Source organism: Mustela putorius, unplaced genomic scaffold (assembly GCF_011764305.1).
Source record: "Mustela putorius furo isolate JIRA1106 unplaced genomic scaffold, ASM1176430v1.1 tig00000174_pilon_pilon_pilon, whole genome shotgun sequence".
Lineage (NCBI taxonomy): Eukaryota > Metazoa > Chordata > Mammalia > Carnivora > Mustelidae > Mustela > Mustela putorius.
Genome location: NW_025421304.1, coordinates 4,365,720 through 4,388,184, shown reverse-complemented (window position 1 = coordinate 4,388,184; position 22,465 = coordinate 4,365,720). Strand labels below are relative to the sequence as shown.

At 41.5% G+C, this 22,465-nt stretch overlaps 2 protein-coding genes across 7 annotated transcripts in view; one reads left to right on the top strand and one right to left on the bottom strand.

The window, feature by feature from the left end:
* The first annotated feature begins 11,298 nt into the window (after nucleotides 1-11,298).
* On the top strand, nucleotides 11,299-22,461 carry PDCD5 (programmed cell death 5). Of its 2 annotated transcripts, none has more exons than XM_045076003.1 (6): nucleotides 11,299-11,468; nucleotides 12,485-12,522; nucleotides 15,443-15,504; nucleotides 16,238-16,329; nucleotides 17,259-17,330; nucleotides 20,980-22,461. In XM_045076003.1, the coding sequence occupies exons 1-6, from the start codon at nucleotides 11,403-11,405 to the stop codon at nucleotides 21,040-21,042; spliced, it is 393 nt and encodes a 130-aa protein (XP_044931938.1). In that variant the 5' UTR covers nucleotides 11,299-11,402; the 3' UTR covers nucleotides 21,043-22,461. The 2 variants fall into 2 exon arrangements, with proteins under 2 accessions (XP_044931938.1, XP_044931939.1); XM_045076004.1 differs by lacking the exon at nucleotides 20,980-22,461 and adding an exon at nucleotides 17,647-17,827 and having other exon boundaries at nucleotides 11,300-11,468.
* Nucleotides 20,274-22,465, bottom strand: part of ANKRD27 (ankyrin repeat domain 27) — a 52,553-nt gene continuing 50,361 nt past the window's right edge. For 4 of the 5 annotated variants that reach the window (XM_045076001.1, XM_045075997.1, XM_045075999.1 and 1 more), the window contains exon 29: nucleotides 20,274-21,608. In XM_045076001.1, the coding sequence (XP_044931936.1) occupies nucleotides 21,381-21,608 (228 nt within the window). In that variant the 3' untranslated portion in view covers nucleotides 20,274-21,380. Of the gene's footprint in view, nucleotides 21,609-21,858; nucleotides 21,989-22,465 lie in introns of those variants that run through there. The other variant, XM_045076002.1, reaches the window with a different exon arrangement.

The window sequence follows — 22,465 nt, the reverse complement described above, 5'->3', positions numbered from 1 at the left end:
CAGATTAAAGAGGGAAGAGGAAAGCCTTTATAAGACAGGTCTCTGATAAAGTGGAGACCGCAAGAACATATGACAAAGAGTTAGAAAAGAAATGTCCAGTTATCTTTGATGAAGAAAACAAAAGGCACCCCTAAGTTTATTACATCATTATTCACAACAGCTAAGAAATGGAAAGTATCCACTGACAAAGAAAATGTGGTGTACACACAGGCATGCACACACACACACAGGGCTATTATTTAGTCACAAAAAAGAAGGGACGTCTGCCTTCTGCAACAATATGTATGAATTTTGAGGACATTACGTTACATGAAGTAAATAAGACAAAACAGATAAATACTTCATGACCTCACTTGTACATAGAATCTAAAAAAACCAAACTCTCTGAAACAGAGCAGATTGGTAGTTGCCAGGGGCTGAGGGGTGAGGGAAATGGGAGGATCTGGCAAAAGGGCACAAACTTGCAATTATAACATTATTAAGGCCTGGGGTGCCTAGATGGTGCAGTCAGTTGAACGTCTGACTCTTGGTTTTGGCTCAGGTTGTAATGTGGAAGTTGTGAGATCAAGCACCGAATCGGGCTCCATGTTCATCAAAGAGTCTGCTTAAGACTCTCTCTCCCTCTCCCTATGCACCCCATTCTGTCTCTTTAAAATAAATAAATAAATAAATCTTTTTAAAAAGGTTTTATTTATTTCTATATTTGACAGAGATCACAAGCAGGCAGAGAGGCAGGCATAGGTGGGGGGAAAGCAGACTCCCCGCTGATCAGAGAACCCAATGTGGGGCTAGATCCCAAGACCCTGAGATCATGACCTGAGCCAAAGGCAGAGGCTTAACCCACTGAGCCACCCTGCTGCCCCATAAAATAAATAAATAAATATTTTAAAATATTAGTAAGTTCTAGGGTTCAAAATGTACAGCATGATGACAATAGTTAATAATACTGTATTATATACTTGAAAGTTGCTAAGAAAGTAGATCTTAAATATTTTCATCACACACACACACACACACACACACACACACACAGGTAGTTATGTGAGGCCTGATGGGTATGTTAACTGATCTTACTGTAGTAATCATTTCACAATATATACCTGTAGCAAAACATGTTGTAAATCTTAAACTTACATAGCATTATACATCAATTATATTTCAATAAAGCTGGTGAAAAATACTTTAAAAGATAATAGGCAAAAAAAAAAAAAAAGATAATAGGCAAAGCCTTAGAAAAAGAAAAGAAAAATAGACACAATTAAAAACTCCAGCAAAAGCAAAAACTTAAACAAGAAAAGAAATAGCACAGTACACTACTTGGCTCTTTGTTGAACAATATTTTAATGTCATAACTTAGGGAAACAAAATGTGTTACTACAAAAAACAATCAACTAAACACAAAAGAAGGCAGTCATGGAGAAAATAAGAAACTAAAATGTTGAAAGACATACATAAAACAAATAACAAAATGCAAAAGTAAGTGCTAAACAAAAAACAGGATTCAACTATAGGCTGTCTACAAGAGACTCACTTTAGATCTTAGGACATAAATTGGTTGAAAGTGAAACGATGGGAAAATATATTCCATACAAATAGTAACCAAAAGGAACAGGAGTGGCTATTGGACAAAATAGACGTAAAGTCTAAAACTGTTACAAGAGACAAAGAAGAGCATAATACAATGATGAAATGGTCATTTCACCAAGAAGAAATAACAATTATAAAAATACATGTATCAAACATCAGAGGTCCTAAATATTTGAAGCAAACATTGACAGAATTGAAGGGAGATAGCTCTCTAAGAATAGTAGGAGATTTCAATATCCCACTCTGAATAATGGAAGGAACAATCAGACAGAAGATCAATAAGAGAATAGAAGACCTGAACAACACTATAGACCAGTGGACCTAACTGATAAATACAGAGCACTCAACCCAGCAACAACATAACACACATTCTTCTCAAGTGCACATTGGCTGGTTTCAGGATAGACCACATGTTAGGCCACAACACAAGTCTTAATACATTTAAAAGACTGAAATCATACGAGATATCTCTTCTGATTACAATGGAATGAAACTAGAGATCAATAGCAGGAGGAAAACTGGAAAGACCACAAATATGTCGAAACTAAACAACACATCCTTTAGCAACGAATAGGACAAAGAAGAAATCACAAAGGAAATTAGAAAATATATTTAGACAAATAAAAATGAAAAGACATCATACCAAAACTTATGGGATGTAACAAAAACCGTGCTAGGGTAGAAATTTATAGCTATAAACATATTTTAAAATAAGAAACGTCTCACTCAAATCAACACCTGAATGAATTAGAAAAAGAACAAACTAATCCCAAAGCTAGCAAAAGGAAGGAGATTATAAATGGAGATTACAGGAAACATAAATAAAACAGAGAACGGGGGAAAAAATAGAGAAAATGCACAAAACCAACAGTTGGTCTTTGAAAAGATCAAAATTAAAAAACCTTTAGCTAGACTAACTAACAAAAAAAAGAAGACTCAAAGAACTAAATCAGAAATAGAAGAGGGGACATAACTACCAATTTTATAGAAATAAAAAGGATATAAAAAGGAACATCTGTATACCAACAAATTGGAGAATCTAGATGCAATGTTAAAATTCCTAGAAACATACAACCAACTGAAGACTGAATCTTGAAGAATGAGAAAATCTGAATAGACCAATAACTAGTAGGAAGATTGAATCAGTAATCAAAAACCTCCCAACAAAGAAAAGCCTAGAAATACATGGTGAATTCTAACAATCACTTAAAGAAGAACTAACACAAATGCTTCTCAAACTCTCCCAAAAATATAAAAGAGGAGGGAACACTTTCTAACTCATTCTATGATGCCAATATTACCCTGAAACCAAAGTCAGACAGAGACACTACATGTTTTTGCAAAAACAAAGAAATAAAAAAGAAAACTACAAATATCCTTTATGAACACTGATGAAAAAATCACCAATAAAATAGCAGCAAATAGAATTCAAAAGCATATTAAAAGGATTACACACTATAACCAAGTGGGATTTATTCCTGGAATACAAGGATGTTTTAGCATATGAAAGTCAAAATAATGATCCCAGGGTCCTGGGATCAAGCCCCACATCGGGCTCTCTGCTCGGCGGGGAGCCTGCTTCCTCCTCTCTCTCTCTCTCTCTCTCTGCCTGCCTCTTTGCCTACTTGTGATTTCTGTCTGCCAAATAAATAAATAAATAAATAAAAATAAAGTAAGTCAAAATAATATACCATGACAACAGAATGAAGAATGGAAAAAACCATAATTGTCTCAATTGATGCATAAAAAGCATTTGACAAAATTCAATATCATTTCATGATTAAAAAACACTAGACAAACTAAGAACAGAAGGAAACTACCTCCACATAATGAAGGCCATATACAAAAAACACACAGCTAACATACTTGATGGTGAAAGTGTGAAAAATTTTCCTCTAAGATCAGGAACAAGACAAGAATGCTTGCTTTTACCATATCTATTTCACATAGTACTAGAAGTGCTAGCCAAAGCCACTGGGCAAGAAGAAGAAATAAAAGACATCCAAATTTGAAAGGAAGAAGTAAAGTGATCTCTGTTCTACAAAAAACATGATCTTATATGTAGAATAACCTTAAAATTCCATTTTTTAAAAACTGGTAGGACTAATAAATTCAACAAAGTTGCAGGATACAAAATCAACACAAAAATCAGTTGCATTTCTAGACATTAACAGTGAACCATCAGAAAAGTAAATTAAGAAATAAAATTCCATTTCTATTAGCATTTAAACAAGAGCAAAATACTTCAAAATAAACTAAACAAAGGTAGCAAAATACTTGTACATTAAACTTCAAAATATTGCTTAAAGAAACTAAAGCAAACCCAAATAAATGGAAAGACATCCTATGTTCATAGATTGGAAGACTTAATATAGTTATGATGTCAATACTCCCCCAAAATGACCTACAGATTCAAGGTAACCTCTATCAAAACCCCAATGATTTTTTTTTTTTCAGACATAGAAAAATTTATTGTAAAAGTCATATGGAATCTCAGGGGATCCTGAGATCGACAAAACAATCCTGAAACAGAACGAAGCTGGAGGTCTCACACTTCCTGATTACAAAATTTACCTACAGTGACAGCATTCACAATGGTGTAGTACTGACACAAACACAGACACACAAAGCAGTGAACTATAAGAGAGAGCACCGAAATAAACTCTTACTTACATGGGCCAATAACTTGACAAGGGTGCCAAGACAATCTGATGAGGAAAGGACAGTCTTTTCAACAAAGGGGGATGGGAAAACTGGATATCCACATGCAAGGAGGAGGAAGAGAAACAGAAGTTGGACCCTTACCTTACACCACACACACAAAATAAATCAAAATAGGTCAAACACCTAAACATAAAAACTAAAGCTATAGAACTTCTAGAAGAAAACAAAGGGTGTAAATTTCATGACACTGGATTGGCAATGACTTCTTAGAAATGACATCAAAAGCACAGGCAAGTCGGGGTGGGGTGGGGGCACACTCGGTCTCCGTCCGCGTGTGCGTGTCCAGCAGCCCCAACAGAAACGTGGCGGGGGCCACCGGCCTGATTTTACGCTTTCTCGTGGCTCCGTTAAGAAAGTAACAAGAATCAGGTGACAGTCGTTTTCAAGTTTAGCCTTATTTTATGTCATATCCCAAATGTTATCATTTGAACAAGTAACCGATGAACTTCATTAACGAGCTATTTCATATGGTTAAAAAAAAAAAAAAAGCACAGGCAACAGAAAGAAAAAGTAGATAAGCTGGAGTTCATCAAAACTGAAAACTTTTTTTAAATATTTTATTTATTTATTTGTCAGAGAGAGAGAGAGAAAGAGAGCATGCCAGCACAGGCAGACAGAGTGGTAGGCAAAGGCAGAGGGAAAAGCAGGCTCCCTCCCGAGCAAGGAGCCTGATGTGGGACTAGATCCCAGGACGCTAGGATCATGACCTGAGCCGAAGGCAGCCGATTAACCAACTGAGCCACCCAGGCGTCCCAAAACTGAAAACTTTTTGCATCAAAGGACACTATCAACAGAGGGAAAAGGCAACCCAGAAAATGGGAGAAAATATTTTCAAATCGTATGTTTATATATAAATATATTTTTAAAACTCCTAGAATTTCGGGCACCTGAATGGCTCAGCTGGTTAAGTGTCTGACTCTTTGTTTTTAAAGATTCTATTTATTTTACTTGAGAGAGAACTAGTGAGAGAGAAAGAGCACAAGTGAAGAGGAGAGAAAGAAGTAGGCTTGATCCCAGGACCCTGAGATCATGACCTGAGCCAAAGACAAACACTTAACCAACTGAGCCACCCAGGTGCCCCTAAGTGTCTGACTCTTGATTTCAACTCAGGTCATGATCTCAGGGTCCTATAATAGAGCCCTGCATTGGACTCCATGCTCAGCAGGGAGTCTATCTGAGGATTCTTTCCCTCTCCTTTTGCTCCTCGCTCTGCTCCAGTGGGTGCATGCACGTGTGCTCGCTCTCTCTCTCAAATAAATAAGTAAATCTTAAAAAAAAAAAAAAAGAACTCCTAAAACTCAACAAAAAAAGAATAAATAACCCAGTATATATAAGATGGACAAAAGACCTAATAAACATTTCTAAATATACACAAATGGCCAATAAGCACCTGAAAAGATGTTCAACATCATTAATTTAAATGCATATCAAAACCATGATGAGATACAATGTCATATCCAGTGGGATGGCTATTATCCAAAAATGGAAAATAACAAGTGTTGGCAAGAATGTGGATAAATTGGAATGCTTATGCAGTTCTAGTAGGAACGTGATATAGTATAGCCACTATGGAAAAGTGTACAGTGATTCCTCAGAGAAAACCAAACATAAAATCACCATATGATCCAGCAATTCCTTTTCTGGATACACGCCCAGAAGAAGTGAAAGCAGGGACTAACAGATAATTGTACATCAAATCAGCAGCATTAATCACAACAGCCAAAATGTGGAAAGAATACCATTGTCCATTGGATAACTAAAATGTGATATGTATGTAGAATGGAATATTATTCTGCCTTAAAAGGGAGGGAAATTTTGACATGTGCTACAATATGAAAGAACCTTGAGGATATCATGCTAATTGAAATAAGCCAGTCACAAAAAAAGACAACTATTTCATGATTCCACTTACAGGAAGCATCTGGAGTAGTTAAAGTCATAGAAACAGAAAGTAGGATGGTGGTTCAGGGGTGAGGGGAAGAGGGAATGAAGAGTTATTGTTTAATGGGCACAGAGTTTCAGTCAAGAAAGATGAAGATGTTCTGGAGATAGTGGTGTGAAAAATAGTAAAGGGAAATCTCACTAAAATGGAAGCTAGAAAGGGAGGTGACAATGAGGAGCCTTATCATTCAAGATCAATTATCGGAAGAACTGTCAATTATGGATCCCAACAAAAGAATCCTCAACAGGAAAGAATCATCAACTACAGGCCCCATCACAAAGAGATGTCCATTGCATCTCCTATAAGAAACCAATCCCCCATGCAACTGAACCAATGACAAACCACCATAACCCTGGATTCATGCTTTTCTGCCACACAATTTTGTTCAAAACAACCCCTCCCATCTTCCTCATTTTTCTCCATAAAACAAGGTTCCTCTGTTTCTTGGAATTGCCTATCATTTTGCCATAGTTTATTTGTCCCAATTTGAGATTCTCTGTTATTCTTAAATAAACCCATTTTTGCTGGTAAAGAACTAACCCTTTGGGGGCGCCTGGGTGGCTCAGTGGGTTAGCCTCTGCCTTTGGCTCAGATCATGGTCTCAGGGTCCTGGGATAGAGCCCTGTGTCGGGCTCTCTGCTCAGCGGGGAGCCTGCTTCCTCCCTCTCTCTCTGCCTGCCTCTCTGTCTACTTGTGATCTCTCTCTCTGTCAAATAAATAAATAAAATCTTAAAAAAAAAAACTAACCCTTTTATTGTTAAGGTGAATGGGGGGGATGGTTCCACAACAATGTGAATGTATTTAATGCCACTGAATTATATGCTTAAAAATGGTTAATATGGTTAACTTTTATGTTATGTATATTTTACCATGGTTTTTTTAAAAAGAGTAAAAGAACTGGAAAAGTTATTTTTAACTTTTAGAATCAACCTATAGACAAAACAAAAAGACTTTATTAGGATTGCAGATCAGAATATCAATAAGATGTAGAAATACAAGCACAGATAACAGAAGCTGAGAATTTACCAAAAAAGAGATGTGAACTTACAGGAGGGTAGAGATGGTAATATCTTCATCCTCAAGCTGAGAGTGAAGAGACACCATCTGTCCTTGATGGAATAAGAAACAGAAAGTGTAAGTATATTGCTTAAAGATACAACAATAACCAACTTTAGAACTAAAACTAGTAATATGTGAATTAAGAAACTAAGAGGGAAGGAACAGAGGGGTGCTGGAAGTGTGTTAAAACCATTCCCACCATGGGATGAGATAATTTGAAAATGTCTGAACTATATACATTAAGAAACAGTAATATAGATACGTTATTTAAGTAGCCTTTTTTTAAAAAAATTATGTTATTTGAGAGAAAGAGGGAGAGCACATGCATGCACAAGAGGAGGCAGGGGCAGAGGAACAGGGAGAAGCAGACTCCCTAGTGAGCAGGGAGCTGGATTCGGGGCTCAATCCCAGGACCCTGAGATCATGATCTAAGCTGAAAAAGACAGACTTAACTGAATGGGCCACCCAGGCACCCCATCAGTTTTCTTTTTTTTTTTTTTTAAGATTATTTATTTATTTATTTATTTATTTGTCAGAGAGAGAGAGTGCAGGAAAACACAAGCAGGCAGAGCAGCAGGCAGAGGCAGAGGGAGAAGCAGGCTCCCCACTGAGCAAGGAGCCCAATGCGGGACCTGAGATCATGACCTGAGCCGAAGGCAGTGGCTTAACCAACTGAGCCACCCAGGCATCCCCAGTTTTCTTTTATAAATGATTACATTCTATTTTCATCTTTTTTTTTTAAGATTTTATTTTAGGGACACCAGGATGGCTCAGTCGGTTAAGCGTCTCCATCTGCTCAAGTCATGATTCCAGGATCCTAGGATCAAGCCCCACATCAGGCTCCCTGCTCCGAGGACAGCCTGCTTCTCCCTCTCTCTCTGCTGCTCCCCCTGCTTGTGCATGCACAAGCTCACTCTCTGTCAAATAAATAAATAAATAAAAAAATCTTTCTTTTTTTTAAAGAGAATACTAATAAATTGAGTTCTTTGGCAGAAAAACACCAAAATATTAAAATATTATGCTAGAAAGCATAATCAGGAAAAATAATGCAAATAAACAAATCAGTAATCCCTAAAATGGATGGAACCACAGCTACAAGACGGGACAGCCATACATTTTTAAAGTGTGAAAGCCTAGAATATGCTGAAGGAATGGTTCTCTAGAAATTAAAATTATCTTGAGAAGAAACAGAAAACCTGAACAGGCTGATGACCCCAGAGAAAAATGAAAACCTGTGAAAACAATATATTTATTTTTTTAAAGATTTTATTTATTTATTTGTCAGAGAGAGGAGAACACAAGCAGGCAGAGTAAGAAGCAGGCTCTCCGCTGAGGGACTCGATCTCAGGGACACGGGATCACGACCTGAGCTGGAGGAAGACCCTTAAACAACTGAGCCACCCAGGCATCCCAAAATAATATATTTAAAAAGCGTATCCAACTCAGATGGTCTTATGGAGGGTCCTCTCATTTCCCCACAATAGTCACATAACTACGTAAAGAAGTTATCCTAGCTTAATTTATTTTTTCAAAATTCATGTATCTGATTCATTGAGAATGCATTTAGATTTGAAGAAGGAGGTTGAGAAGCCCTGCCTGCTGACTGTGGTTTCCTCACTCCCTCACAAGTGAGTGTCACTGGGCGCCATCTCAGCTGGGGGTGCCTCCTTGTGAGCCCTGGAAAGTGAGTAGAAATCCTGTGAGCCATAATACCACTCATCTCACAAATGGTCCACAGAGTCTCCAGTGTTGATGCCCTTAAAACTCCAGACTGCCATTTTTATAATCCTCCCCCTTAACTATTTTTAAAGATTTTTTTTAAGATTTATTTACTTATTTATTTGACAGAGAGATCACAAGTAGACAGAGAGGCAGTCAGAGAGAGAGAGAGAGGAAGAAGCAGGCTCCCTGCTGAGCAGAGAGCCCGATGCGGGACTCGATCCCAGGACCCCGAGATCATGACCTGAGCTGAAGGCAGCGGCTTAACCCACTGAGCCACCCAGGCGCCCTTAAGATTTTTATTTTAAAGACTTAACTTATTTTTGAGAGAGAGACAGACAGACAGACAGACAGCACAAGTGGGGAGTGGAGATAGGGAGAGGGAAAGAGAATCCCAAGCCAACTCAGCACTAAGGGCAGAGGCCAGAGTTTAATCTCAGGACATCGAGATGAAGACCTGAGCTGAAACTAAGAGGCTGGCACTTAACAGACTGCACCACCCAAAGATTTTTATTTATAACTAATCTCTACACCTAACCTGGGGCTGGAACTCACAACCCTGAGATCAAGAGACGTAGACTCTCCCCCTTAAATCTTGCCCGTTTACATATTAGAGCAAAGGTATCATTAATGTTTAAATTCAAAATGTCTAGTGAATGTCTAATTCAAAAGACATGGGTTCTCTATATCCAAGAATTGAAATACTTATATGCTAATGTTGTTCACAGCAGCATTATTCACAATATCCCAAAAGTGGAAAAAACACAAGTGTCCACTGACAGATTAGTGGATAAACAAAATGTGGTATATACATAAAACGGAATTTTCTTCAGCCCTATAAAGTAAGAAAAGTCTAACACCTGCTACAAATGGATGAATTCTGAACACAGTATGCTAAGTGAAACAAAATACTGCATGATTCTACTTACATGAAGTAGTCAAAATCGTAAGACAGAAAGTAGAACTTGAGGACTTGTTATTGAATGGGTATATTTTCAGTTTTTCTAGATGAAGAGTTCTAGACATTGGTTGCACAACGATGTTGGTGTATTTAACACTATTGAACCAAACTATTTAACCATTAAAAATGGTTAAAATGGGCGCCTGGGTGGCTCAGTGGGTTAAGCTGCTGCTTTCGGCTCAGGTCATGATCTCAGGGACCTGGAATCCAGCCCCACATCGGGCTCTCTGCTCAGCAGGGAGCCTGCTTCCTCCTCTCTCTCTGTCTGCCTCTCTGTCTACTTGTGATTTCTGTCTGTCAAATAAATAAATAAAATCTTTTTTTTTAAAATGGTTAAAATGGTAAATTTTATATTTTGCCTCACCTGAAAAAAAAAGGCAGGTAGATAACCTATAACCTGCATAAATCAAGGGGTTAGGGGCCTGTGTCCCTCCACACACAACAATGCCCCCATTCTAAAGGTGCCCCCCCCCCACCCAGAGAGTTCACATAGCACAGCTGCCCCCGCAAGGTTCTCCCACAGGCCCTTGTGTGCCCATCGAGTGAGGGTGCCATGGGGGTGTCTGTGTGGGTTGGAGTGGGAGTGAGAGGTGGGGTAGAGGTGTCTGTGTGGGGTGGGGATCTCTGTGTGGGGGTGTCTGTGTCGGTTGGGGTCGGTAGAATGGGGATGTCTTCTGGGCTAGTGTGGGGGTGTCTGTGGGGTGGGGGTGTCTGTGTGGGGCGGGGGTGGGTGGGTGCGAGGTTGTCTAGAAGTTTACACCACACGCCACAGCCCAGCTCCAACCCCCGAGGAAAGGCCCATCTGGCCCCAGTCTCGGCATCCCAGTCGGCTTTAATTTGGCTCATAATGGCCGGGTGACAGCGACTGTCTTCTTCCGGATCCCCAACCCCCCATCCCATTTTAAGTGTACAATGTAGTGTCTTTTTAGCAAATGCAAGAGTTGTGCATCTGTCACCGCAGTTTTGGACATTTCTCTCAGCACACTCTGGCTGAGTCCCTGCGTCCTCATCTGTAAGTGGACATAACACGAGGCTAGCACGGGTCGGCCACCGTCAGATTTTACCTATTACTATACTTGTTGATGACGGCCTGATTTTACAGTTATCCTTTCCCTCTCGCAGTGCGGCCCTAGCCCGCCGCGCCAGCTGGGGCGAGGAGGTGGGACTCGAGTCGAGAAGGCGCGGCCGAGTTGTGCCCGGAGGCCCCGTGGCTCCCTACCGCCTGCGATCGTGCAATCGGGCCTCTCCCGGCGCCCAGCCTGCGGCGGGACGCGCGGCTCCGGGCTGGATTGGTGATGCCTGAGCGCTGCGCGCGCCTGCGCAGTGGGGAGGGTCGTGCGCGCGCGCTGGGGCGCTGCGGGATAGCCCTCAGAGCGTGGTCGCGGCTGCTCGACCCCGGACTGCCGCACCATGGCGGAGGAGGAACTGGAGGCGCTGAGGAAGCAGAGGTTGGCCGAACTGCAGGCGAAGCATGGGGTGAGTACGCCTGCCCCCGCCGGGCGAGTCCCCACCGGGCGCCGCCCTCGCCCGGGTGGAGGGCGCGGCCCCAGGCGGAGGCTCCGGGACGCCGCGGCTGGAGCTCGCTCTGCGGGCCCAGGACGCTACCGCTCTCCCCGAGGGGGGCTTCGGTCCCTCAGGGCGCCTGAGGCGCTGGACGGCGAGGCTGACCGCATGCGGCCCCGGGCGGTCGGGCGCTGGGCCTCCGCGGACCGGCGTCGCTCCGGAACGGAGTGCTCAGCCCCTCTGCTCTCGCGGTCCCCTTAGCTTCGGGTCTAGCCGGCTCCGACTGCTTTCGGGTGTTCTGGCCCAAGTAGTCGCTGTCGTTCGAGGGTCTGCCGTGTGCCAAGTGCTGCGGGTACGGCGGGGAACATCTTCTCTGACGGAGCTGAGGGTCCCCGGGGGAGGAGCCACACACTAAACCCGAATCCCGTAGATGAAGTGCTGAAGTTGATGACTGGACTGTGCGGGGAGGGGGAGGGACCGTCTCCCGGGAAGCGCCTAGTGAATCAGCGTCCCCAAGTACCGAAATAATTTTACTGTCCAGAAATTAATTCTTCTTAGCGCTACGGTTTCGTAGTATAGGGACTCGCCTCCCTCATGTAAACGGTCTACTAGATTGTGATTTTAGAAGCTTATCAAAACCTTGTAGTAAGTTAAAACTATCCCATTGATTTCTGTGAGGCACGGCTTTTAATGATTTGGTAATAATTTGATCTCCACCACGGCAGGAGCCTTAAGTATCAAAGTGGTGCCTACTTTTTTTTTTTTAAGAATTTATTTATTTATTTGACACAGAGAGAGAGAGAAGGAAGCAGCCTCTCAGCCGGGCAGAGAGCCCGATGCGGGACTCGATCCCAGGACCCTGAGATCATGACCTGAGGAGAAGGCAGAGGCTTAACACACTGAGCCATGCAGGTGCCCCTACTTTTTTCTTAAGTGAAATTACTCGACTAAGAGATAACGGGTGTTTTTTTTTTTTTTTTTCCTCCCAGGATCCTGGCGATGCAGCACAACAGGAAGCAAAGCACAGGTATGTACTGGAGCTCTGAACTTTTTGAAGGGTGGTGTCACCAAACTGTTTTGTTTTGTTTTTAAGTTATTTTAATAGGCATGTGAATTTAAAGTTTTTTCTGGCATAGAGATTTTCTGTAAGTAATCAGGGTAGTTTTACTATTAATTTGTTAATTAAAGAAACGCGTGGAACTCCACATACATACCTTGTTTGCTTTTCTGCTAAACTATGGTAACCTTAAAAGGAGCCTCATAATAGGACCACCTCATAGGGATGTGCGTATTACACGGGGACAGTGCCTCACATTTAGTAAATGCTCTGTACGCATCAACTTGTTACGCAGTTCGTACTGGTATTTTACTCCCAGGACATGGTAGGGCACCTCATACACCGCAGGTTTATTGAATGAAGACCTTACTTATCTCATCATGCTACCTTTTCTTCTAATTGTGATTTTTAAAAATAACATAAAACTTAAATAATTTAAGTGTGAGGTTCATTTGTTAACTATATTCTCATCGTTATGTAACCAGTCTTTGGACTCCTCCCTCTTGCAAAACTGAAACTCTGTACTTACTGAACAATACATTTCCCCCTCTCCACATCATGCTGCCATTTTATTCATTCATTCAACAAATATATATATATATATATATATATATATATATATGTGTGTGTGTGTGTAATTTTTAAGAAGTATTTATTTGAGAGAGAGAGAGAGTGCACATGTGAGTGAAGAGAGGGGCAGAGGGAGAAAATCTCAGGTAGACTCTGCGGAGAACTTGGAGCCCCATTTGGGCTCCAGATACCAGGACCCTGAGATTATGACCTGAGCCAAAATCGAGAGTCAGGATACTCAGCCAACTGAGCCACCAAGGCGCCACCATTTAGCAAATATTCATTGAGCACCAGGTCTGTGTCAGGCACTGTGCAGGATCTACAGAAATAGGCAAAGCAGAGAAGGTTCTGTCCTTATATGACTTGTTAGTGGTAGAAGATAGATGGTGCTAAGAAGAAAATAAAACTACATGAGGGGCGCCTGGGTGGCTCAGTGAGTTAAAGCCTCTGCCTTCAGCTCAGGTCATGGTCCCAGCGTCCTGGGATCGAGCCCCACATCGGGCTCCTTGCTCAGCAGGAAGCCTGCTTCTCCCTCTCCCACTCCCTCTGCTGTGTTCCCTCTCTTGCTGTGTCTCTCCCTGTCAAATAAATAAAAATAAAATCTTTAAAAAAAAAAAAAAACTACATGAATTTCACTGATGCTAAGAGGTACATTTTTTCCCATATTAACATAGATTAGGATGGGTCTCATAAATGATCACTCCCATCCTGGATTCCTGCAAAGATTTATTTTTGCTTCTGCCGTCACTTGGGTACATTTCAAACCTGAAATGTTTTAAAATTAAATTCTGTGCCTGAGATTCCACCCCCACCCCACCCCAGGCAGTGTAAATTCGGATAGCAAGCCTGCAAGACTAAAGCTTGAAGTTCAAACTCTCAGAGGAGCTTTTTTCTAATTCCACTCAGGGCCAAGGCTGATTCATGCATCCTTCCTTGCTGTCCCTTTCTGTGTTGCCGGTTTATTTTTTGTTTACCTTGTACTGTGGATGTTACTCTTTGATGCCCCAGCTTTGAGTAAGGGTCTCCTGTTAGACTCCTGTAGGGTGTTCTTTGCTGTTATTCTTAAAAGCATATAAAACTGTGGTCCATCTTAGAATTGATGGCATCTCAGATTCAGTGAAATATAGTAGCAGTAGTTCACAGCAGGGTTGAAGTACTCAGGGGCAACAAGGAAATGGCCTGTGGAAGTGGGCGATAAGCTCCTCAGGTGGGGTAGTTAGTAGGTCCAGCCAGCCCCAGCTCCCCTTCTAATTCAGCCAAAGGGTCTGCTTTTGTCTGTGTTGTATATTAAGTTCCTTAAAGGACTTCATTTGGGGGAAAACTTGTTGCTACTTAAGTTTGAAACCATTGTCCTCTGAACCTGAACTAGCTATAAGGATAGTTGTAGTGTTATAACTTCACTCCCTCTACCGACTCAAAAAGTGGACCTGAGAGTCTTGAAACATGGGGCTCAGGGGAGCCTGCGTGGCTCTGTTGGTTAAGTGTCCAGCTTTTGGTTTTGGCTCAGGTCATGATCTCATAGATTGTGAGATCAGGTCCCACATTGGGCTCCGCACTCAGTGGGAGTCTGAAGATTTTCTCCCTCTTCTTCTGCCCCTGCTCCCAGTTGGGCGCATAAGCTCATGTGTGCACATTCTCTTTCTCTCGAATCTTTAAAAAAAAAAAAAGAAAGAAAGAAACATGGGGCCTTATTTTATCTTGGCCATGATTACCTGTGTCTCCCATAAGATGACCTCCCTAGGTCTCAGCTTCATCTCTAAAAGTACCAGACAGAGGGGAACCTTGGTGGCTCAGTGGGTTAAGCCTCTGCCTTCGGCTCAGGTCATGATCCCAGGGTCCTGGGATCGAGTCCTACATTGGGCTTTCTGCTTACCAGGGAGCCTGATTCCCACCCCACCCCCCCTTCTCCCTCCCTCTCTGCCTACTTGTGATTTCTGTCAAATACACAAAATCTTGAATACGTACATACATACTTGCATGCATACATACATACCACACAGATTAATCTTTTGGTCCTTGGATTCTCACTACAAATTCCTAGAATCTCTCACATGCTGTGTACTTAATAAATGTTGGTAATGGTGGTACCTTTCAATCTGGTAGGTTTGCACTCACATAAAATACAGCCAGCTTCTGAGGGCAGAGGCGGCCTCTTCTACCTGACTGTGGGTGCTGCCACTGCACAGCACTGGCTATACTGCAGTCTGTACCCGTCCCAGGCCTCCATCTTGGGAAACCTATTGAGTGAGTTCCGTTTTTGTATGTTCAGTAGGAATGCTGACAGCATAGTTCTAATTTTGCTGACCTGTTTTTGTTGTAGGGAAGCAGAAATGAGAAACAGTATCTTAGCCCAAGTCCTGGATCAGTCAGCCCGGGCCCGTTGTAAGCATCTTCAGTTTCCTTTAAGTTCCTTCCATAACCCTTACTTGAGTTAGTTGAGCAGGGAAAGATACATGAAATCATTGCTAATTCTGGATTAAGTATTTAACCTAAAATACAATACAGGTAATATTGTTAAGAAATGTGAAATTTATAAACCTAAGGAAATACATTTATTATTGAAAATACCAGCTCAGTTCTCTCTTACGAAGGAGATATCTCCAAGTGCACATTAGGTAAGATTTACAGGAAATAACTTGAAAATCGAGTCAATTGCAAAATGTGGCTGGTAGTTGATGTGGGTGATGGGGATTTGGGCCAGGGGTTATTGTCTTATTGTCTCTGTTTCAGTGTATATTCATAATTCTTCATAATATCAAAACAGTGTAGAAAAATAAAATAAGCCAATCGGAATGAACTAGTATCTTTCGTATTTTAACTCGAAGCCCAGCTTAGAAGCAGCCTTAGATGGAGCATCACAATTATGTATGTGTAGGCATCAGGCTTTGAATCCTAGGGCCCAAGTTTAATCTTGGCTCTCCCACTACCTCTGTGTGGCTTTGACTGAGGTTGGCATGGCTGAACTTGTTTCCCCTTTTTAAGCGGGGTAGTATACCATCTGTCTCACCTACCTTACTAGTCTCAAAACATGTCTGTGAAGTACTTTGTAAATGTCAGTGCATAATTTTAAGTTCTATAAGTGCATTTAGTTTTGACTCCTCCTTTTTCTTTTTAGTAAGTAACTTAGCACTTGTAAAGCCCGAAAAAACTAAAGCAGTAGAGAATTACCTCATACAGATGGCAAGATACGGACAACTAAGTGGGAAGGTAAGCTTGGACTGCCTTGAGGCAATTTTACCTATTCTTTACCTAACTTTTATCAAAAAAATACCTTCAAAAGGTCAGTTTTCAGAAAGGTTAAAGAAATTCCTGTTAACTGTTTCAGTGAGGCAGTTTATAGAGGAGAGAATTGTAGCATCTGCCATAAATCCTAAATAACTAACTGCCTTTCCTAAAATCCTCTGCTGCTTTCCTTTACCGACAATGCTTTGGAACCTTGGTGTGTTTGTGACCCAGTGACTCTTGGGGTCAGCATCTAATTGCTTCTACACTGGAAACAGGTTTGTCAGTAATGTCCATTAAATACTACCAATGTAGGTAGAAGTTAAGCTTGCTTTTGCAAATGAGGAGGTGCTGAAATTTTTGGTTCTTAAGTGTGCTGCTGTAATGCCATTGTGAGTATATACTGGTGAGCCTGACCTTCCTTCAAGATCCAGATGAGCCCCACCTGCACCTGAAACCACCTGTTGCCACCACAGCCTGCGGGAATCAGTCCTGCCCTGAACCCTTTACTCTAAGAGCATGCGTGGAAGAGACAGCGACTGGTTCATCTTTTCTGAGTGACTTCCCTCCTGCATTTAAACTTCTCAACCGCAGAGGCAGTGTGTCTCTGTCCCTGACCCTTAACACATTGGCATAAGTGGTTGTCATTGTCAGCTAGTGGTGATAAAGGTGTTCTTCAACAATGTTAACTTCGGATTTTTCTGTGAAAGCTAATTCTGATGGCTACCCCCCCCCCAAATGAAGCTAGCAGAGCAAAATTCGTTTGGAACTTAAACCAATAGTTAGAACCTCTCATCTTTGCCTTCCCTTCCCTTTTGACCTCTGCCCCCAAATCCCAGGAAAATTAAAACCATTCAGTGTACTAATGTAAACACTGTTTAAAAAAGTACTGTTTTTCTTTCTGGTTATCCTAGGTATCAGAACAAGGTTTAATAGAAATCCTTGAAAAAGTAAGCCAACAAACAGAAAAGAAAACCACAGTTAAAGTAAGTGTCCCCACATGCTCATGGCAAAAGAAAAAGATTGCTATTTTAAGTGATAAGTGTTAAATATACATTTGTTGTAGCAAAAACGTGTCTGAACCCATAAACACTTCCATTTTGTAAGAGGTGAAAGTTTGGGGTTAAGGTTGCACGTGCTGAGGTGTCTGGTGTTCCCTTCCCCCCCAAGACCTAAAACACTAAGCTGTTTTAAAGATGTAGTGTCTTGCTGTAGTAGGTAGACCTTGTTCTTCTCAGAAAGTCTGAGTTATGCTTTATTAAACATGTTATGACCCTCGTTTAATTTCCCCCTCCCCCCCAGTTCAACAGAAGAAAAGTCATGGACTCTGATGAAGAGGACGATTATTGAAATTTAAGATGTTTAGAGACTGGAACTTAATGTTCTAGGACAGATAATACTGGGTAGAAGTGAAGATCTGATTGTTTACTTTGTTTATTGTCTATATGCCTTTTAAAAAAATAAACTTGTTATGCAAAATAGAGCAATTTGGGCAGTTATTTTTGTACCATAGCTGAATGAACAAATCTGCATTTTGAATTTTCTTTCCTACCTAAAGTTTCGAAATGTGTAGCAGCATGAATATATCCTTTGTAACTGTGACATTAGCATTAGGTAGCAAAGTGGCCTTTGCACAAATAGAAGCCAGCTTACTCTTCAGTAAGAAGAAAATAGCATCCAGTAACATCATGGTAGTTAAAATGCACAGATTAAGAGGAATCAACTTTAATACTTAACGTCTAGTATTTCCAAGACCTAAGTTCTGAAACCAGGTAAACTATTCTTCCTGAAGGTAGTACTCACATTTAATGTAAGAAAATGCCTAGCTTTGGTTTCATTTATAATCTTTTTAAACGCATTGAGATCAAGTGATCTGACAAATATCATCCGTACCCAAGACAGTCTGAACTAGAGTGATACTTGCATTGCAGAAAATTACCACAGTAACTGGGAGATACTGGTAGTAGTACTTCAGCAGTAACAAGCATGTTGGTAAGAGAAGTGCCTCCTAATTAAAAGATAGTTAGCAGTTAAACATTTTGGTAGAGGGGCACCTGGGTGGCTCAATGGGTTAAAGCCTCTGCCTCCAGCTCAGGTCATGATCCCAGAGTCCTGGGATCGAGTCCCGCATCAGGCTCTCTGCTCAGCGGGGAGCCTGCTTCCTCCTCTCTCTGCCTGCCTCTCTGCCTACTTAGGATCTCTGTCTGTCAAATAAATAAATAATCTTTTTTTAAAAAACCATTTTGGTAGAAATATTCTGAGTTCTTCACTGATAAAGTTGCAGGTAACTTAAATGGCATTTCTTACATTGTGCTTCCCTCCCACTATGTTTTGAAACTTCTGTGTGTAAACTGACCTGTCAGGTGGGCTGTTTGGTGTAACTGCTTAGAGGTTCCAGCCCCAGGAGGAATTTCGTAACATTTTATGAGGTGAATAGGATTAGTAGCAGGAGAGTAACAGGAAAAGTGGTTTACAATCCCAGTCTCTGCTTTAGCTAGCATACCGCTCATCTATGTTTAAATTGTTTATTTGAGAGGTTACTGTTTTTGAGACTTGATATTTGGAACTGCGGCTCAGAAAAAAAGTGTTGGAGCATCTAGCATTCCCAAATGAATGAATGAGTAGAACTGTTACCATCCAATTTTTTTTTTAAGGGAACAGTAAAGTTTCTTTATAAGTAAACATTTAGGGAAATGTTTCCTTCAGGGATTTTAAAGAACATCGCTATAGAGGTGAACTTTGCTTTAGTTCTCCTTTACATAAAAACACTGGAGGGAGACTAGAGGATTCTCAGCAAGTTTTTGTCACATGCTTCCCCCTTCAGAATAACCACTGTCTGAACAGCAAATTCCTATGTGAATGTGTTTAAACGGTCAAACCCTTTTCCTGTCCTCCAGAGACCCTCAAGAATGGAAAGTGGTTCTCTACACACAGATAAAAGTTCTGGAAGACAGAAAGGGGGTAGAGTACATTTTGGCCTAGGAAATGGAGAGTGGTTATTCTTTCTACTTTAATCGACAGTACTTTGAATTCAAACCATTCCTACACAGAGTAGAAATTTGAGCATTACCAGTTTCTGAGTTATCAAATCAAGTTTAGTTTCAAGTGGGAAAGCAAGTAGAGAAAAGCAAGTGTTCTTAAAAATAATTGAAGTGGTCACTTCAGGTGGCTTACCCTGCTGATAACAAGAGTAGTTTAAGCAGCTTCTCCCCTAAAACTGTCTCATACAAGGTATTTATATCTCCAGAGGAAGGACACACCATGTTGGAAACTGCCAATTCACATGACCCCACCAAGCAGGCCTTGACTGCAGCTCTGATGGTGCAAGCAAATCAGCCCCCTTTTTTCTCTGAACCTGTTTCTTCATTTGACAATTCTACCATTCAGGGCAATTGTTAGAATTAAATAGGGGATACACAAGAAAGTTTTCAAAATTATACTGTACCACCCCAAAAATTAGGTGACACCAATGTGCATATTTGCAACCTGACTATGCTGATAAGTTTCTTAATCAGGGTGGCAGTGAACCAAAACAACTTGCCAGTAAGGTGGTTTTGTTTTAAAACCAGGAGAAAGGAGGAAAACTAAATCAGAACAAAGAAATTTGCAAAGCAGCAGTGCTTATTTACTTTCTGTTTGGGCTAAGAAGCTGTATTACATTCATTTTTTATCTGATTTTTTTTAAAAGACATTTTTATGGGCCTGAGTTACTGCACCTAGTAGATTAACTCAGGCCTAAGTGGGTGAATGGATCATGGTCTGCTCAGAATGATCCAGTGTACATATCTCAGTGACCTCAGTAACTGAAAAATGTATAATCCATCCAATGGGAGAAGATCTTCCCATACAAAGAGCCCATGTTTATAGCAGGCTGAGAAATACCTCTTTCCAGAGCAAGACATTCACTAAAAAAGTATACCATGACACACTCAAGAATCATAAAGTTTACTGCTTCTTTCTCCTCATTTGGCACATATCCAAGGCACATTAGAAAATTAGAAATCATAAATTACTTTGTAGAAAAATAATCAGCCCCTCCCTTCTATACATTCGCAAGTATTTCCAAGAACGTGCACAAAACCATTTCCGTATTACAAAGTTATTTGAAAATGTACTCAGAGGACAAACCCATGTTTGCAGCTGTAGACCAATTAGTAACATAAAAAAATAAGAGTAAAATCTATAGAAATTTATAAAAAGGAATAAATGGCAATATTCTAACTGAAAGTAACTCTGACCTGGTTTGTGCTGTAAGTTTTGAATCAGAATCAAAAGACTAAGAAAAGATGTGCCAAATCTCTCTTCAGTATCCATCTGTCAGGTGTGACAACAAAGGGAAGTTTTTAACGGAAGGGGCTGTGTCTCGAGACACACATACAGGTGCATATGTGCAGTGATCAAATATCTGTACTTTGTTGGAAGAAAAATTATACCCAACTTTTCCCACATACATAGTGTAGAATAGATCCTAAATGTCCTTTCCATGAAAATGAACATCACAACAGCATGGAGGCATCTTTGGGTTCAAGTGCTGCTTTGCAAAGGAACATTTCCCAGTCCTCTTTTCCCCGTTCCCATGCGTCGCTTCTGCCTGCCTCCATGGTATCATGAAACCTAACTGCTTCTCTTCAGCAGATCCCAAGTGAAGGAATTCTTTCAGCCTGTGGTTTGCTCATTTGTCCACATCACAGAAGTTAGCACCTTTCGTCAGGAGGAGGTCACGATCTGGTCATGAAACTTCGCATGGTAGTCAGGGAGCTCCCGCTGCTTCAGAAGAAACCTGCGCCTGCTCTTACGGATCTGGACACAGTCGGAATCGGTGTGCGCTCCTTTTCCAGCATACGCGCTAGCTTTGGGGAGGAAAGAGGATCGTTTTCTCGGTCGCATTCCTTCCCTCAGCCACAGAACAGCTAGCTAGCTTTCTGCTTTTCTTGCAAATCCAACAGAAAGTACATTTCAGTTCTCAGCTGTGTTCCTGCTTGGCGCCTCCTTGCCGAGGACTCTCTTGGCAGCAACATAGTAACCGCTTATCACTGCTAAGACTGGGACGTGACCTTAGAAGTGGCTGGGTTGCCAGCAGTCCCTGGGCTCTTGGGTACGACTGCGTCCTCGACTGTGTGTCTGCGCAGCATCCGCCTGTTTGAAGGAACACTTTGTCTCGGTCCAGGCCCCTCAGACTGATTGCCGTGCCCTCTGTCAGCACTCTCAGATCTGCTGTGGTCTGGCAGGTTGTCCTGTCTCCCTGTGACTCTTTGCCTCCCTGGCTGAAGAAACGGTACAATTCAAGCAGTTCATTTGCACTGTACTTTAAACAAGAACCACACAAGAACAGCGCTCTTGGGTGCTGCTTGTCACCCAACGTGCTTTGTACTTTCTGGGCATCATTTCGGCTCTGACATCCCCGTGGGGACAGGATGACGTGTGTGTACTCCGTGTGTCAGACACAACATCAGCGCTTTACCTGTTTGCACAATGACTCTATAACTAACAGGGGTGTACTAATTGCTGTCCCCATTTACAGCTGAGGACGCAGGATCAGCAAATGGAAGCAAGCTGCATGAAGTCCCACAGCTCACAAGGGAAAAGCGCTTGACGGAACCCAAGCAGATTTCAGAGTTTGCGGGTTTCCCATGCAGCAGCACATCTGTTAGCAAAGTCATGAAAGGTTACAGAAGAGATCGAAATGAGTCAGGTTAACAAACATCGCTTTCGTTCTCTATAACAAAGATTCAGAACTTCTGTATCTTTGCTGTAAAGTCTGCTTCTCATCAAGTCATAGATTGCAAGAAACAAGAGAAAAGTCACGTTTCTGAGAAGAGTCACCTAATGTTATAACAAAACGTCAAGCAAGCATCTCTGTAACTGAGTGAGTGGTGCTGTAGGAAGAGGGCCACATGCGGAGTTGTCCATATGAGCAGCTCTAGACCACATCTGGAGAAGTCTGTCACCCTTCTATATGTAAACATGGTTTCCTCCTGACATCCATGTCACTCGCAGAAGCTGACCATTTCACCAAGTACACGCACCACAAGCCTCTCTCCACGCGTACTTCCCATTTCCCATTTTTCCCCTCACCTTTCTCAAATAAACAAAGTCTGTACTCGGCTATCCCACTAACAAA

Coding starts and splice junctions, on each gene's coding strand:
- PDCD5 (XM_045076003.1), top strand. CDS start 11,403: ATGGCGGAGGAGGAACTGGAGGCGCTGAGGAAGCAGAGGTTGGCCGAA. Junction 12,523..15,442: donor CAACAGGAAGCAAAGCACAG/GTATGTACTGGA, acceptor TTTTTGTTGTAG/GGAAGCAGAAATGAGAAACA. Junction 16,330..17,258: donor ACGGACAACTAAGTGGGAAG/GTAAGCTTGGAC, acceptor TGGTTATCCTAG/GTATCAGAACAAGGTTTAAT.